The 17,627-nt window shown below is 46.2% G+C and overlaps 1 protein-coding gene across 2 annotated transcripts in view; it reads left to right on the top strand.

Annotated features, from left to right (window-relative positions):
* SLC29A4 (solute carrier family 29 member 4) overlaps positions 1-17,627 on the top strand; it is a 72,842-nt gene that overhangs the window by 44,142 nt on the left and 11,073 nt on the right. For both annotated transcript variants that reach the window (XM_066577230.1, XM_066577231.1), the window contains 3 exons: positions 153-227; positions 7,144-7,397; positions 9,035-9,158. In XM_066577230.1, coding sequence (XP_066433327.1) covers positions 153-227; positions 7,144-7,397; positions 9,035-9,158 — 453 coding nt within the window. The remainder of the gene's footprint in view (positions 1-152; positions 228-7,143; positions 7,398-9,034; positions 9,159-17,627) is intronic.

Below are 17,627 nucleotides of genomic sequence, written 5' to 3'. Positions count from 1 at the left end.
TCCGTATCAACACTGCAGGATAATATGCAGAACTATATGGACGGGTGGGGGGCTTACATACAGTTACTGTATTCAGACTATATACAGAAGTTTGTATATACTGTAATATAATGTATGTTTTTATCCTATGAATATTGCCTTTATTTTACAAGTGCAGCAATCCAGCTTCTACGGCTACACTGGGATGCTACCCAAAAGATACACCCAAGGAGTAATGACGGGTGAAAGTAAGTAGTACTTGTAGTCATATATATGTTACTGTTACAGTGTTGTCATATGAATGTATGAGGAGTTTTTGCTTGTAGGTTTGTTTTGTGTCTGGATGCTCTATAAGGCCTCATGTCCATGGGGAAAATCAGGCCCGCTGCGGATTCCCCATGCAGAATCCCGCAGCGGATCCCTCCTTTCCTGCAGACATGAGGTTAAAAATAAGATTAAACTCACCTGTCCGGACGCTGCGGATCTTCCCTCCATTGCAGCCGGATCTTCTTTCTTCGGCCCAGCAGATGTGCTCGGCACGCCGGCAGCGTGCCACGCGCATGTGTCGGGCACTCCATTTTTTTTTTGAACTCCTGCTCTCCCGCGCCGGAGAGCAGAAATTCTGGTATGGGTGTTCGGCGGGACCGGACGGCTTCCATAGGCTCCAATAGAAGCCCGCTGGAGACCTGCACTAAAAATGGAGCATGTAGCGGGTGTTTTCCCGCAGACGCAATCCGCGCCTCAGGGGAAAATGACATCCGCAGGTATTTAACTACCTGCGGGTGTCCAATGCATCCCTATGGGGCGCGGATCACGCTGCGGGAAAAACGCTGCGGATTTTAAATCACATTTTAGCCGTGGACATGAGGCCTAAACCTATTATAATATTGGGGGACTTTACCAACTTTTGTGGATAATGTAGTTATTATAGCTGCACGTTATACACTGTTTATACTGTACTTCACCACAAATACAAGAGGTGACATCTTGATGAAGTAGATCCTTCCCACCATCGTGGTTGACCACACTACAAACACCAGAAGGGAACAGAACCCTTATGGTTCCATTATAGGGTTCCATCTGAGTCCCATTTTGATTATGTCCCCCACAATGTAATGCAAGGTGTGAATGGACCCTTAATGATAAGATGCTCCTTGGAGGAAAACGTCAATTGCACCAGAACATGAAGGTCTTCTCACCAGAAGTCGTGTTTCATATTTAGAAGTATTTTTAGCCAAGGGGGAGGTCACGATTTTCAGTAATTTAGATAAAAGGGGTTGTCCGGTTACTGGACAACATCTCTTCAATAGGGCTAACTGTAGTAAAATAAACTGACCATTACTTACCCATCCTCCACCACCAGGAACCAGCGCTGCAGCCCCGCTGTGGTCCCTGCGTTTGTTGTGACAGCTGACATCGCCGTACGTCACATCACTGCTCGTTCTCCTGGCATCAGCACTCACATCCTGAGCGCCATGATGCCACAAGTTTGGGAACAGGATGCTACAGACTCTGATTGGCTGCAGTGGTCACTTGACTTCTAATGACGTCAGCTGTCACAACAAATGCCAGGACCACAATGGGGCTGCAGCACTTGATCCCTGTAGCGGTAGAGGGGTAATTGATGCTCAGCTTGTTAGGATGGACTCACACGAGCGAGTTGGTATAGCGTATTCCATGCATTTGTTTGGCACTGTGGCTTATGCTAAAATCGATAAATTGCCAAGTCCAGATGGAATACACCCAAGGGTACTAAGGGAACTAAATGATGTGATAGCTAGGCCGCTATATCTAATACTTATGGATACTGTCAAGACCGGTGTTGTACCACTGGATTGACACATTGCCAACGTGGTTTCAATTTACAAAAAGGGGTCCAAAAGTGAGACTGGTAACTACAGGCCGGTAAGTCTAACTTTAGTAACTGGAAAAATATTCGAGGGGTTTCTGAGAGACACCATCAAAGAGTACCTCAAGGAGAACAACAGAATAACTCCTCACCAGCATGGGTTCATGAAGGGTCGATCATGTCAGGCAAATCTGATCAGCTTCTACGATGAAGTAAGCTCTAGGCTGGACCTGGGAGAATCTATTGATCTCGTATATCTGGACTTCTCTAAAGCATTTGACACAGGTTGATATATAAAATGAGACAGCTCGGATTGGGTGAAAACGTGTGTATCTGGGTAAAGAACTGGCTCAGAGATAGAAAGCAGAGGGTGGTAATAAATGCTTCATACTCTGGGCCACCGTCGCTAGCGGGGTGCCACAGGGTTCAGTATTAGGCCCCATTCTGTTCAATATATTTATCAACGACGTGATAGAGGGGCTGCACAGCAAAATATCAATATTTGCAGATGACACAAAGTTATATAATATAATTAATGCAATGGAGGACAATGTATGGCTACAAACGGCCAAAGAAGAGCAACTAAACTAATATATGGAATGACGGGACTGGAATACCCAGAGAGGCATCAAAATTGGGATTATTTACCCTGGAAAAAAGACGGCTAAGGGGCGACCAAATAACCATGTATAAATACATGAGGGGACAATACAAGGATCTCTTCCCATGATCTGTTTATACCCAGGACTGCGACGGTAACAAGAGGGCATCCGCTACGTCTAGAAGAAAGCAGGTTTCATCACCAACACAGAAAAGGGTTCTTTACCGTAAGAGCAGTTAGACTGTGGAACTCTCTACCGGAGGATGTGGTGATGGTAAAATCCATAGAGGAGTTTAAAAGGGGACTTGATGTCTTTCTGCAACGGAAGGATATTACAGGATATAAATCTTAGGTTAAGTGTTAATCTGGGTTTACAGGCAGGTAGGAACTATTAGGGGTTGATCCAGGGAACAGTCTGATTGCCATTAGGGAGTCGGGAGAGAATTTTTCCCCCAAAAGGGCTAATTGGCTTCTGCTCTTGGGGTTTTTTGCCTTCCTCTGGATCAACAACACAGGAGGATAAACAGGCTGGACTGGATGGACATTGTCTTCATTCAGCCTTACATACTATGTTACTATGTAGCAATCTCCCGTAGGCTTCCATGTTACTTCTCACATGAATTGCGCAAAATACGGGCAAGATAAAACACAGCATGTTCTATCTTGGCACGTATTACACGTGCATACATGCCACGATAGTAGATGGCGATTGGTGGCACACAGCCAGTATGCAATGTCATTGCGTACTGGCTGTGCGGTGTGCGTGTATCTCTTGCAGCCTGTATACTGCAAGATACACTCGTGCGAGCCCAACCTTAGACAACCTCCCTAACAATAGGCATATATGGTGTTAAAAACTGACTGTTTATACAAGGAAACATAACTAAAACTTCTAATAATGTTTCCTTGGCTTAGACAATTTAGGGAGTACTAAACCTATTGTTACGGATAACGAGTGTGGACCCACTGGACAAATCAACCAATTTAGCTTTGGGCTACTCCCAGTGTGGCTGGCACCTGAACCCTGATGTCAGATGGTAAATCTAGCCCTTTGTTAGTAAGGGAGATAGGTTTACCCCTGCCAATACTGCAGGATAGGCATCGTGATAAGAACAGACCCACTGTCTTCGGCCACCTGCATACGGGCGGAAATCCCGCGGCAGGATTTCCCGCAGGATTTCCGCCACTAAAAGCCTGCATAGGAGTGCATTACAATAAGCACTCCTATGCAGACGGCCGCGGTTTGGCCACGCGAAATGTCGCGCGGCATGTCCTATTTCTGTGCGGGGCTCGCAGAGCCTCGCACAGAAATGTCACTCATCCGGCCGCCGGCTACGGTCTGCGCATGCGCCGGTTGCCCAGCAGCCGGCACATGAAAGAGCCGGGGCCGCCAGGCGCGGGTGAGTACGCGCTCCTCCCTGCAGGCGCTGGGGTCGGGTCCCGCGGCGAGAATTCTCGCCACCGGATCCGACCCGCCCGTCTGCAGGCGGCCTTCCTCTCAGACTTGACTATCCCTAACAGGACACAGGAGAGAAGTACAGGATTGGCCGCAGACACACGTATATAGATATGATTACGGACAGGAGATCTATGCTGAGTGACTGAGACAGGACCAGGATAACATGCAAAGTCAGGGAGCAGCCAACATACAATATACAGGTCAGATAGAAAGTCAGAGATAGGAAGACTATGCTGAAAGACAGAACCAAACACCAAAACAGGGAGGAAGCAAGGGCAAGATATACAGAAGTACAGGAACAAGCAGAAAGAAGTCAGAGACAGGTAACTTAGGAATGCTGAGTGTCAGGAACAAACACACAACAATACTCAGGCAAAGAGGAAGTGCATCAGCCCAGCTTAAATAGGAGAGAAATGCCTATTAACCCTGCAGCTGGGTTGAGAGACAGAAAACTGGTTAACTTTTTCAGTGCTGTGGAAAACAGACACATAAAGTCCATACACACAAGAGGAGCAGAGCGATGCTGGCGTCTTCCTGGAACCGCAAGGGGGCGGCAGACACAGGTAGCAGACCTAACGCCTATATAACATCATACACGGAACTTAAGGCTGTGACGTAGCACAACTTATTGTAAAATGTGGGAAGTCACATAGGTGACTGCTTTCACTTTGCTACTGCTATAGTTGGTTACACATAACAACCAATCAAATAACAGCTTTCATTTTGCATTAGGAAACTGCCTCATTTTCTGCCCCCATCAGTAATCATGCTGCCTTTTCTGTTCCCACACAGTAATAATGCCCCCTTTTGAGCCCTCACACAGTAATAATGTAGCGATCAGGATTGGGATATCCCAAACATCCCCCCCCCATCGCTTGAGAACACGGGGTGTCATGACAGCACAGGGCCTTCTGAAGGCCCCATGGCTGCCATGGATGATTGCATATGGCATGTGTCTGTGGCATGTCTTAACAGGATGTCTGTCAGGAACAGTATAATGCAGTATTCTAGTATTGCATTACACTGTAGTCACCGTTGGCAGAAAGATTCCCAAAACAAAAAGACTAATAATCACCAATGGGAATAAGGAACGAACATAAAATATATACAGAATATACATACAAGAACTTGGTGACAAAACATCACAGTTTCTCGTGACCACTTTCACTGGCGATCAGTAAATAACTCTCTTTACTGACAGTCTGACTGTGGAGACCCCACAAAATATGGGCTACGAAGGGGGATCTTGATGCTTAATACACCCCCATAGATAGTTAAATAAGTGGCCCATACAATTTCATTTGGGTCATAATAAAACTCTTAAGGGGACTCCACTTGGTCAGTTAGGCCTCTCTGAATATTACACCCTGCCCTCTGATATCAGATGACTGAGCAGCTCTGCTAATCCTTCTTACTTCGGTGTATGGTGCGTAATGTAGATTCCTCATCAATTAAGGATGATACTCAGATTCAAGGTAAACTAAATCGGAGATCATCCATGACAAGGTAAGTCTTACTGTGCTTATATGGGATATACTGAGACCACTACAGAGATTTCTCAATGGACACAGCAAGAATTCTCGGCTGTTGGGGATAATGCCGTCCCCATATCATTTAATAGAATGGCCTGCTGTTTATTTGCATACTTCTATTCAATTACCTAAATTGCCTAATAATCCAATAGATCCTAAGGTTATTCAGGTGTCCCCGCCTGTCTTCTGCAACCAGCTGTTCCCCGCTCCATATATGTTATACAGCCGAACGCTCGGAGCGGAGGATGCAGAAGGCAAGCGGAGTGTCCCCGCTTGTCTTCTGTATCCAAATCCAGATGTTTACTGCACGGAGCGCCCGGCTGTTATACAGCGGAGCGCTCCGTGCCGGGTATGAAGAACAGAGCTGGACCGCTGTGTTCTTTATATCCCCCGCCTGTCATCAGGGAGCGGAATACAGCTGAAACAATAGTATCAGCTGTATCCCGCTGTGAATCCCTGATAACTGATCATCAGCACACTGTAAGACAAGGATGAGCGACGGCTTAACCAAAACTGCATGATGTCAGTGCCGTTAAACACCCTCCCGTGTGCAGGGTCTCCTAACGATCAGATTAGGGCTGCTCACACGGGCGTTTTTTACAGCGCTTACGGGGCGTTTGAAATGCCTGTTAAAAACGCTGTACTGAGCCTCCATTCATTTCAATGGGGGTTCTCAGAGAAGCGTTTTAGCGGAGCATTTCTAATGTGCGCTAAAACGCATACTGTATGTTGTATTTTCATGCATTTAGTGCATTTTTGATGCACCACGTCACCCATTACAATGAGGGGGTACATTAAAAAATGCTGTCAAATGCGACCGAAAACGCAATTCTAAAATGCAGCGTTTTTTACAAACCCCTGTGTGAGTGGCCGGACTAGAAGAGTGTAAACTCTCACCTTGAGCAGATGTACTGGCAGCACAACATGCTAAAACACTTATCAGCTGCTGCAGGGCACCGCCGTGACCAGAAGTCCAGGATACAGGTAAAGGGAGGATAAAGCCACTGCTGCTGAGACCAGACCACAATCCAAAAGTGTTGAGAATTCAGGTTTATTGGGAATACATTTCGGTACCAGAATACCTTCCTCAGGCCAATTACAACAGGTTACATGAAGATGCGTCGTTCCATCACTAGGATGGTACACTGCACTACTTATGTAGTACATTGCACTATGTCTATGACATCGGCCTATTAGACCCTGAGGGAAGTGGGGCCTAATAGACTGACTTACATGACAGAAATGGAGCCATTCGTCAGGCCTGTGGCTGCCATGTCAATCCATTGGTACCTTGTGATTGCATTGTGGGGTGCCAGAAAGGGCCCCTTCCATCTGCTTATGGGTGAACGCCCAAGGATGGATTTGTACCGCGATAAAGCGAAAAACTGAGCGAAAACAGAATTATATATGGTCTATCTAAAATCTGTGATGCACTGAAGCCGCAATCATTGCACCGTGATATAGCGAGGGATCACTGTATATACGGATTTAATACACCACAGTGAGGTAAGTAAAAAGGCGCATTGCAGTCACTAAGGAGTTAAAATCAACAATACCATTTTTTTTTTTGGCAACCATGGCTACTTGCTCAGTAATTCTGTGCTTTCTGTGAGGTCAGGCCGGTGCCACCATGGAGCTCTTGCCTTACTTATCTGTTAGTTTTGATCATCTTAGTTGCAATGACTGAAGATACTTTAATCTGCCCTTGGCTTCCCCTTTGCAGGCACTGCCGGGGTAGTCATCTCTCTTAGCCGTATCTTCACCAAGCTTCTCCTGCCGGATGAGAAGGGCAGCACCATCATCTTCTTCCTCATCTCCATCTCCCTGGAGTTCATGTGCTTCATCCTGCATCTGCTGGTGAGGAGGACGCACTTTGTTCAGTACTATACGAATAAAGCCCTGGTGAAGAACTCCTGCAGGAACGTCTCAGAGCCAAGCTTCCGATACAAGGTTCACCACAGCACCTACGGGGAAGATGTAAGCGCCCTCATGGGGTTCTGGGAATAGTTTAGATTGTTATGTAGTGTGAACTGCCATTAATTCCAGGGGAGTGCATACATGACATGCAGCAGGAGCAATAAGCATGGACCTCCTGCACACCGGCGGATGTGCATTGCCGAATCTCCAGCAAATCCAGCCCATCGCATGCTATGAGAAAACGCAGTTTTCTGCCCATGAGCGGAAATCGATTGTGATTTTCCGCTCACGGGGGAGAAGTCACAGCGTGCTGCACTTTTGTGTGCGCTACGCACAGCGGGCTCCCATTGAAGTCAATGGAAGCCATCCGTTCCGCAGCAATTCTGCAATCATCACTGCGGAATGGTCGCAAGAGCCGCGTCATCGCCATAGCGACAGCGTCCTCTCAACTGCGCATGTGCCGACTCTAATAACTATAAATATATCAGGGGACGGTGTCGTGCGCAGTGACTACCACTGCCAGAAGCGACTCCCACTGCGCTAAAACGCTGCGTGATCCATGTCGTCTTTTACACATACCGCCGTGTGAATCTGCCCTTGCTTCTGTGCTTTATATGCAGTGCATCAATAAGGAAATGGCCAAATACACACGGGCAGAAATCCCGCCCGTGCCCGCTGCCATGGGATTGCATTAGATAATGCAATCCTATGTAGACAGCCGCGATTTGACCACGTAAAAACAAATCGTGGCATGTCCTATTTGTGAGGCTCACACAGAAACATCATTGGTGAGGCCCCAGCTCTGGTCTGCGCATGCCCGGCTGTGCGACAGCCGCCGCAGAGCAGAATGAGACGCCGGGAGGAGGTGAGCCGCAGGTCGCTACAGGGGCAAGGTCTCACAGCGGGATCCGACCCAGACGTCTGTTAGTTTTTCATCACCTCATCTCCCAAAAAAATAAAATAAAAATCAAAAAGTTCTATGTAGAACAAAATAATACCAATAAAACGCAAAAGCTACTCCAGCAAAAACACAAGCCCCTCACAGCTACAGAAATGCAAAAGTGAGCCGTAGAATATGACAACAGAAAGACCTTTTTTTTTTTCTTTTTTTTTAACAAAAAAGATTTTTTTAATCTCCTAAAATTAGAAAAAGTGATGAGCGTGCGGGACGTGGCGGGGTCCCTGTCAATCACAGGGGGAGTGGGCGGAGTTACTGTATCCATTAATGTAGTTCACCAAGTAACTACTTTCTGTAACAGTTGCCAGATGTCTATTTACTCACATCTGGATTGGGACTCTTTGCCTCTCTGTTTTTGAAGCAGAAAAATGGAAATCAAATCTCCCTAAAAGCATAATAATCACAGATAACATTCGGCTACATGGTTTTTCATCACATCTTTTCCTAAAACTGGTGAAAATGGACTCTCCCATTGTAAGGCCTCGCGCCCCGGGCATGTGTTCCACCTCACAGTCTGTAGAACACCCAATGTCCATGTAAGGGTGACTATCCGCTAGCATTTGAGAATTTGCTGTGTTTTTTTTCCCAGGTGTCTACGGGGCTTTCTAATGTTAAAAACGTATCGCGGTAAAATCGCAATTTACCGCAAAGTGACGCCCACCTCCCTTGTACCCATTGAGCAGATCCACTGCATACTGAACTGCTGCTTACATGTTTTACCTTTTGGTATACCTTTAAGGAGAATACATGTGCCTCAACAGAGAACAGTATGGAGCTGCAGTCAGATGTAACAGCAAGAGGAACGTATATTAGGTTTGATGTACCTGAGTTCAAAGTGAAGAGCAGCTGGCCCAACTTCAGAGGTAAGAAGAATCCTACAATGAAAACGTGTTAAAGGGGTTGTGTGGTTTCAAGAGAAAAAGTTTTAAGGGCTGGGCAGGAGTTAAAATAAAAAATAACACATACTCACCTGTCTTCATTTCCCCCCGGGACACACTGGCTCCCGCTGCTTGATCCTCGCAAGAACTCAAGTGACTGCTATGGCTAATCAGAGGATGCAGCAAACTCCTGGCATCATGATGCCCAGGATGTGATCGCTGATGCCAGGAACTTAGAGGGTGACACTGTGGCCTCTGATTGGCTGCAGCGGTCACCTGACTTCTGGAGGGCACTAAGACAGGTGGGTATCCTTTAATTTTTTTTTAACTCATGCCAGCCCTTAAAAATTTTTAACTTGAAACCACAGAACTGCTTTATTCTAGTAATTCTCTTCTTCACTATTTCTTCCAGTAAGGCCTCTTTCACACGGGTGTTGTGATTTTTGCATGCCGAAAATCGCAAATGGGATAAGGCCGCGAGCGAGTCCTGGCTAAATCTCCCATTATCCCACCCGTTCACATGGCTGGGCTGCGGCGTATATATGTTGCAGCCTGGATGTCCATGGGCCAGGGGTACGGTCTCTCCTCCTCCCGTTGCTGGCTGATAGCGTCAATAGAAGCTCCCAGAGAAGCCTATGGGAGCTGCCGGGAAAGAGAGGGGGAGATACTTAGCAACGCGAGCCGCTGCTAACCTCCCTCCCACCTTCCTTTTCCAGCAGCTCCTATAGGAGTCTATGGGAATGGCCGGCATATTCAGGCAAAAGATAGGACAAGTCCTATCTTTTCCAGCTGTGCGTAACATTGACCGGAATGTGCACCGTATGCGCTATCTTTTCAAGCCATCACCCATCTGAACACATGCACTGGAATCCACAGTTTTGGGGGCAGTGTTTTATCGCAGCAAAATAGCTGCGGTAAAACGCTCTTGTGAAAGAGGCCAGATTGGAGTCGGATAGCATTTTTTTGGGAAGTGAGCCCGTCCGGAGAGAAAGCTGAAAAGATTTGTATATATGCCCCAGATATTTCGGGAAGGCGTTCTTTGCAGTTTTTGATGGTGACAGACTCTGAGAACCCTAATAGTAGTATCAGATGTGACCAGATATACCCGGATATGCTTCGTATCGTGAACTGGGTGAGGAAGCTGCTGTTGTACATACAATGCTCAGCGGAACAATTAATGAAACAATTAGTGAATCCCCGTGACAACTGGTCATTTGAAGGATGGGTAAGGGGAAGCCTCTTCGGAGCTCGCTGCATGGCCAGCGAGCTCACAGGGTTGTGGGGTGTCCCCATGTATAATGCAGATAATTAGGACCTGCAGAGTCGGGATACATCCACATAGGCTGACATTCCACTGATATACCTACAGGGTATTTCTTGGACTAGACACACCTGACTACAGGACCTGCCAGGCTTTATACAACAGAACATAGGAAATACTGTAACATAGTAACATAGTATGTAAGGCTGAATGAAGACATTGTCCATCTAGTCCAGCCTGTCTATCCTCCTGTGTTGATCCAGAGGAAGGCAAAAAACCCCAAGGGCAGAAGCCAATTAGCCCTTTTGGGGAAAAAAATCCTTCCCGACTCCCTAATGGCAATCAGACTGTTCCCTGGATCAACCCCTAATAGTTCCTACCTGCCTGTATACCCGGATTAACAATTAACCTAAGATTTATAACCTATAATGTCCTTCCTTTCCAGAAAGACATCAATTCCCCTTCTAAACTCCTCTATGGATTTTGCCATCACCACTTCCTCCGGTAGAGAGTTCCACAGTCTCACTGCTCTTACAGTAAAGAATCCCTGTATACTAGTGTCACTAACTTGTCCGGTATATACCTACCTGCACACTTGTACATACTGGTATATACCACCCTGCATGCTTGTACGTACTGGTTTATACCTCCCTGCACACTTGTACATATTGGTATATCCTCCTGCACGCTTGTACATACTCGTATATCCTCCTGCACGCTTGTACGTACTGCTGTATACCCTCCTGCACGCTTGTACATACTGGTGTATACCCTCCTGCACGCTTGTACATACTGCTGTATACCCTCCTGCACGCTTGTACATACTGGGGTATACCCTCCTGCACGCTTGTACATACTGGTGTATACCCTCCTGCACGCTTGTACATACTGGTGTATACCCTCCTGCACGCTTGTATATACTGGTGTATACCCTCCTGCTCACTTGTACATACTGGTGTATATACCTCCCTGCACGCTTGTACATACTGGTGTATATACCTTCCTGCATGCTTGTACGTACTGGTATATACCTCCCTGCACGCTTGTACGTACTGGTATATACCTCCCTGCACGCTTGTACATACTGGTGTATATACCTCCCTGCACTCTTGTGCGTACTGGTATATACCTCCCTGCACTCTTGTGCGTACTGGTATATACCTCCTGGCACGCTTGTACGTACTGGTATATACCTCCCTGCACGCTTGTACGTACTGGTGTATATACCTCCCTGCTCACTTGTACGTACTGGTGTATATACCTCCCTGCATGCTTGTACATACTGGTGTATATACCTCCCTGCACGCTTGTACGTACTGGTATATACCTCCTTGCACGCTTGTACGTACTGGTATATACCTCCCTGCACGCTTGTATGTACTGGTGTATATACCTCCCTGCCCGTTTGTACATACTGGTGTATATACCTCCCTGCACGCACATACATACTTGTGTATATACCTCCCTGCACGCTTGTACATACTGGTGTATATACCTCCCTGCACGCTTGTACGTACTTGCATATACCTCCCTGCACGCTTGTACATACTGGTATATACCTCCCTGCACGCTTGTACGTACTGGTGTATATACCTCCCTGCCCGTTTGTACGTACTGGTATATACCTCCCTGCACGCTTGTATGTACTGGTGTATATACCTCCCTGCCCGTTTGTACATACTGGTGTATATACCTCCCTGCACACTTGTACATACTGGTGTATATACCTCCCTGCACGCTTGTACATAGTGGTGTATATACCTCCCTGCACGCTTGTACGTTCACTTCTACTCCTGTGTGCACTGAGAGTTCATCGTGAGACTGGACACCTACATTGCTGACATATTGTAGCAGTGATGTCCTCTGTCCACTTAATCTCCATTCACTTGCACATTGTATCTCAGTAATGCTTCAGCTCCTATAACGGCACATTGTTACACAGTTTGGCTTCCTCCTATGGCTTCCATGTTCTGTCTGTACGTCCATCCTCCCCTCACTGCTGCAGATTGCGTGTGCTGGGGATGGAGACAGGATTCAGCAGACAGAGTGTGGAAAGAGGGGAATAAGGAGAAAGACGGAGAGAAAGGTTTAGGCAATATCTGCAGGTGGGAGAGGCTAGGATCAGTCACTCAAGGGGAATCCAAAGTGAAGGATCAGCTCGCTGCTGAGTGGGGAGCCGCGTTATTACTGCCCTGCGGGGTCTAGGAGGCAGGAGCCATGTTATTACTGCCCTGCGGGGTTTAGGAGGGGGGAGCCGTGTTATTACTGCTCTGCGGAGTCTAGAAGGGAGAAGCCGTGTTATCACTGCTCTGCGGGGTCTAGGAGGGAGGAGCCATGTTATTACTGCTCTGCGAGGTCTAGGAGGGAGCAGTCATATTATTACTGCCCTGCGGGGTCTAGGAGGGAGGAGCCGTGTTATTGCTGCCCTGCGGGGTCTAGGAGGGAGAAGCCGTGTTATTACTGCCCTGCGGGGTCTAGGAAGGAGAAGCCGTGTTATCACTGCTTTGCGGGGTCTAGGAGGGAGGAGTCGTGTTATCACTGCTCTGCGGGGTCTAGAAGGGAAGAGCCGCATTATCACTGCTCTGCGGGGTCTAGAAGGGAAGAGCCGCATTATCACTGCTCTGCGGGGTCTAGGAGGGAGGAGCCGTGTTATTACTGCCCTGTGGGGTCTAGGAAGGAGGAGCCACGTTATCACTGCTCTGCGGGGTCTAGGAGGGAGGAGCTGCGTTATTACTGCCCTGCGGGGTCTAGGCGGGAGTAGTCGCAATATCACTGCTCTGCGGGGTCTAGGAGGTAGGAGCCGCAATATTACTGCTCTGTGGGGTCTAGGAGGGAGGAGCCGCGTTATCACTGCTCTGTGGGGTCTAGGAGGGAGGAGCCACATTATCACTGCTCTGTGGGGTCTAGGAGGGAGGAGCCGCATTATTACTGCCCTGCGGGGTCTAGGAGGGAGGAGCCGCGTTATCACTGCCCTGCGGGGTTTAGGAGGGAGGAGCCGTGTTATTACTGCCCTGCGGGGTCTAGGAAGGAGGAGCCGCATTATTACTGCCCTGCGGGGTCTAGGAGAGAGGAGCGGCGTTATCACTGCTCTGCAGGGTCTAGGAGGGAGGAGCCGTGTTATCACTGCTCTGCGGGGTCTAGGAGGGAGGAGCCGTGTTATCACTGCTCTGCGGGGTCTAGGAGGGAGGAGCCGCGTTATTACTGCCCTGCGGGGTCTAGGAGGGAGGAGTCATGTTATCACTGCCCTGCGGGGTCTAGGAGGGAGGAGCCACATTATCACTGCTCTGCGGGCTCTGCAATGGGTTGTGTAGTATCACGTACGGTGACTCTGGACACAGGGCATACATTGAGGAGCTGGGAGGGTAGAGTGGTCACTTGTCACGGTGGCACTTACCAGGAGGAAACACATGATGACAAGTGGTCCTACAGGCCAAATTATCTGACAGGAACCACTCCGGAGGAGGACAGGGGTAGGGTCACTCCACAGACACTCTTGAGTACAGTACCTCTGCACGGGGATCTCAGCCTTCTCACTTCACGCTCACTCTCAAACTATCTCTCTTGCTTCTCTCACTTTCTTCCACGGTTCCTGGTATATGGACAGTCAGGAACCGCTCCTCTTCTTCCATCTCTTCACCACATGAAAAATAAGAGTCAAGGAGAGCGCCAGACAACTTTCAAGACAATATATGATATAATATAGCGACTCACCTGGTGCCAGACATGTCAGCACCCAGTGTCCAAGTAGGCATATAGCATTTTCTTTGCAAAGATCCACTGAATTAGATATCACTGGAGAGCTGCAGATGTCACCAAAAATCCGTGCCTCATAAGAGGTCAGATAGTGCAAAGATAGAGATAAGGAAAAAAACGGTAATCCTGCGCTGCTTTTATATAGAAGAGCGACCGATTCTCTTGAAAGATTACAACGGTCAAAAACATTTAATAATACAAACAGAGGTCACAACCTCATATAAAATAGATAGATACTTGCGGGATAATATGCGACGCGTTTCGACGTGCCAGACGTCTTTCTCAAGCATACATAGAACCAACAGGACATGGTATATATAGCACAGTCAACAATTACATACCCTTCCCCAGAGGTCACCGGAATTGTGTAGGGCGCCATCTTGGGCCACGGGCGATGACGTTTCATCCTGATATACTATAGAGCTATTCGGAGTCGGCTTCAAGAGCCGACGTCCCGGGTTGTGTCACATGACCCATATTACGGCGGTACGCTCTGTAAAATACACGCAGCGCTGCGTTCCATACAGGAGTTAGTGTCCGGGGCCGGCATCAAGAGCCGTACCTCGTGACTACTGAACTAGGATCCGCCTCCTTAATCTGTCAGGCGCTCGGGGCCATATCACATAGCCCATATGGGGAGACCCGCTGTGTGTAAGGAGCTTCGCGATGTACTCCATTAGGAAACTGACATCCAGAGCCGAGGTACGGCATCATATCTTGTTTTTTGATAAATGAGTGCTAATGCAAATACAATACAATAAAGGTGGACATAAAAACGCTCTCACTCATTACTTCCTATAGAAATATTAAAATTGATTTTCATTTACATATAAACTCTCAATCTATTAAAATTGGGAAAAGGAAAAGGGAAGGGGAAAGATGGGGAAGCTATCAAAAAAATTAATCTAAAAAATCATTCTCATATATAATAGTAAATAACTATAAAAAATATATGAAATATATAATATGAAACATAACATTCATTAAAGGGGTTGTCCCGCGAAAGCAAGTGGGGTTAGACACGTCTGTATGGCCATATTAATGCACTTTGTAATGTACATCGTGCATTAAATATGAGCCATACAGAAGTTATTCACTTACCTGCTCCGTTGCTGGCGTCCCCGTCTGTATGGTGCCGTCTAATTTCAGCATCTAATCTCCCGATTAGACGCGCTTGCGCAGAAGGGTCTTCTCCCTTCTCTTGGGTCTCGGCACGAGCGGCGTTCTGGCTCAGCCCCTTCTACGCGTCATCGCATAGCTCCGCCCCGTCACGTGTGCCGATTCCAGCCAATCAGGAGGCTGGAATCAGCAATGGACCGCACAGAGCCCACGGTGCACCATGGGAGAAGACACGCGGTGCATCGTGGGTGAAGATCCCGGCGGCCATCTTGGTAAGGTAAGTAAGAAGTCGCCGCAGAGCGGGGATTCGGGTAAGTACTAAACTTTTTTTTTTTTTAACCCATCCCTTGTGTTTGTCTTGCGCCGAATGGGGGGCCTAAAAAAAAAAAAAGCCGTTTCGGCGCGGGACAACCCCTTTAATATCTTGATTAAAAATGAATGATAATTCATCGATAATTAATAATCATATTCATCTATATTCATTAAGAAAAAAGGGGCAATATTAAACCTCTATAATTAAAAGGAGGGGTACCAATTAATCTATTTTCCTCAAAAGATCTTCTCTAAAGATTCGTTTAGACCCCTGGGGTATAGGGTGTCCATACGAAATATCCAGAACATTTCTCTTGTTTTGAGACGAGAAAATGACCTGGAGGTGATGGATTCTACTGGTGTGACTTTTAGCAGAGACGCATTTTTTTGATGTTTCTCTAAAAAGTGTCGTGAGACTCTATGCTTTTGGAAGCCCTTTAAAATATTGTATCTGTGCTGGTTTATTCTGGTTCTTAGTGTCTTAGTTGTGCGCCCAATATATTGTAGGCCGCACGGGCATTCCAAGAGATATATAAGAAAGGATGAACCGCAGTTCAAAAATTGGTTAATCCCCATCAGTTTTTTCTCCCGATTCACAAAAATGTATTTCTCCCCTTGTACTATTACCGGACAACACTTGCAGCGAGCCTTCAGGCATTTATAGGTGCCAACAACTGTGTTAGTGTGTACCAACCTCTGTTCTTTTTGATGATATTTAACAGGGTTTGAAGGGGCCAATATATTTTGCAAGGTCTTATTTTTGCGATAGATGATTTTTGGTTTGTCTAGAATATTTTCCAGAAGGAATGGGTCCTGTTTTAAAATGGTCCAATATTTTTCCATGATGTTTTCAATTTTCTTGTGCTGTACATTATATTTAGTAATAAACGGTGGTTTTTTGTTCTTAACATCACTCTTAGTTTTATTAATAGTTATATCAGTCCTACTTTTTCTAGAGAGGTCATCCGAAGGTAAGTCCTGTAAGTTTTTCTCCTAGGCGGACCTAATCAATTCAGAAGGGTAGCCTTTTTCTTGGAACCTGGTTATAAGGACTTTTGATTGTTCTTTATAGTCCCCTAATGAGGAACAGTTTCTTTTGATTCTCCTAAACTGCCCATGAGGTATATTAACCTTCCAGCTTGATGACAACTCCCAAAATTCAGATAACTGTTACAATCAGTGGATTTAAAGTGTGTCTTCGTTTTAATAAGACCACTCTCAGACAATAGAACTAAATCTAAGAAGATTATTTCTGTTTTATTAATATGGCTTGTAAATTTTAGGTTAAAATCATTACGATTTAACTTTATAACAAACTGTTCTAAATCTTCTACTTTGCCTTCCCAAATTAACAGGATGTCGTCTATGAAACGTCAATGTAAAATAATATGATCATCCTTAAAGGCCCTTTCTTCAAAAAAAGCCCATTAACAAATTTGTGTAGCTTGGCGCAAATTTGGTACCCATGGCGGTACCTTTAATTTGTTGGTAAAACGTTTTGTTATATGTGAAGTAATTATTTGTTAGTATGAAATGCATTGCATCAAGTATAAACTTCCTTTGTTGCACTGGCATCAAAGGGTCTTGTTCTAGAAAATATCGTACTGCATTAATTCCTTGATGGTGATGGATGTTAGAATATAGAGAGGTCACATCCAAACTACACCAAATATAATCTTCTTTCCATGGTATTTGTTTAATCGTTGACAGGATGTGACCAGTGTCTTTAATGTATGATGGCAAAGTTATAACAAATTTTTGTAAATGATAGTCAATGAACTGGGATAGATTGCTGGTAATTGGGTTGATACCTGCAATTATCGGACGGCCCGGAGGGGTGTTGGCGTCTTTATGGATCTTAGGTAGAAAGTAAAAAAATGGTGTTTCGGGGTTTTGGATACAAATAAAGTCCCTTTCTTTTTTTGTTAAGCAATTATTTTCTACAGCTAAATCCACCAATGATTGCAGTCTAGATGAAACAAGGGATGTCGGATCTTTGTCTAGTTTTT

The sequence above is a fragment of the Eleutherodactylus coqui genome, chromosome 8 (genome assembly GCF_035609145.1).
Source record: "Eleutherodactylus coqui strain aEleCoq1 chromosome 8, aEleCoq1.hap1, whole genome shotgun sequence".
Lineage (NCBI taxonomy): Eukaryota > Metazoa > Chordata > Amphibia > Anura > Eleutherodactylidae > Eleutherodactylus > Eleutherodactylus coqui.
Note: the sequence above shows the minus strand (reverse complement) of the source record. Positions and strands in the feature narration are given on the sequence as shown.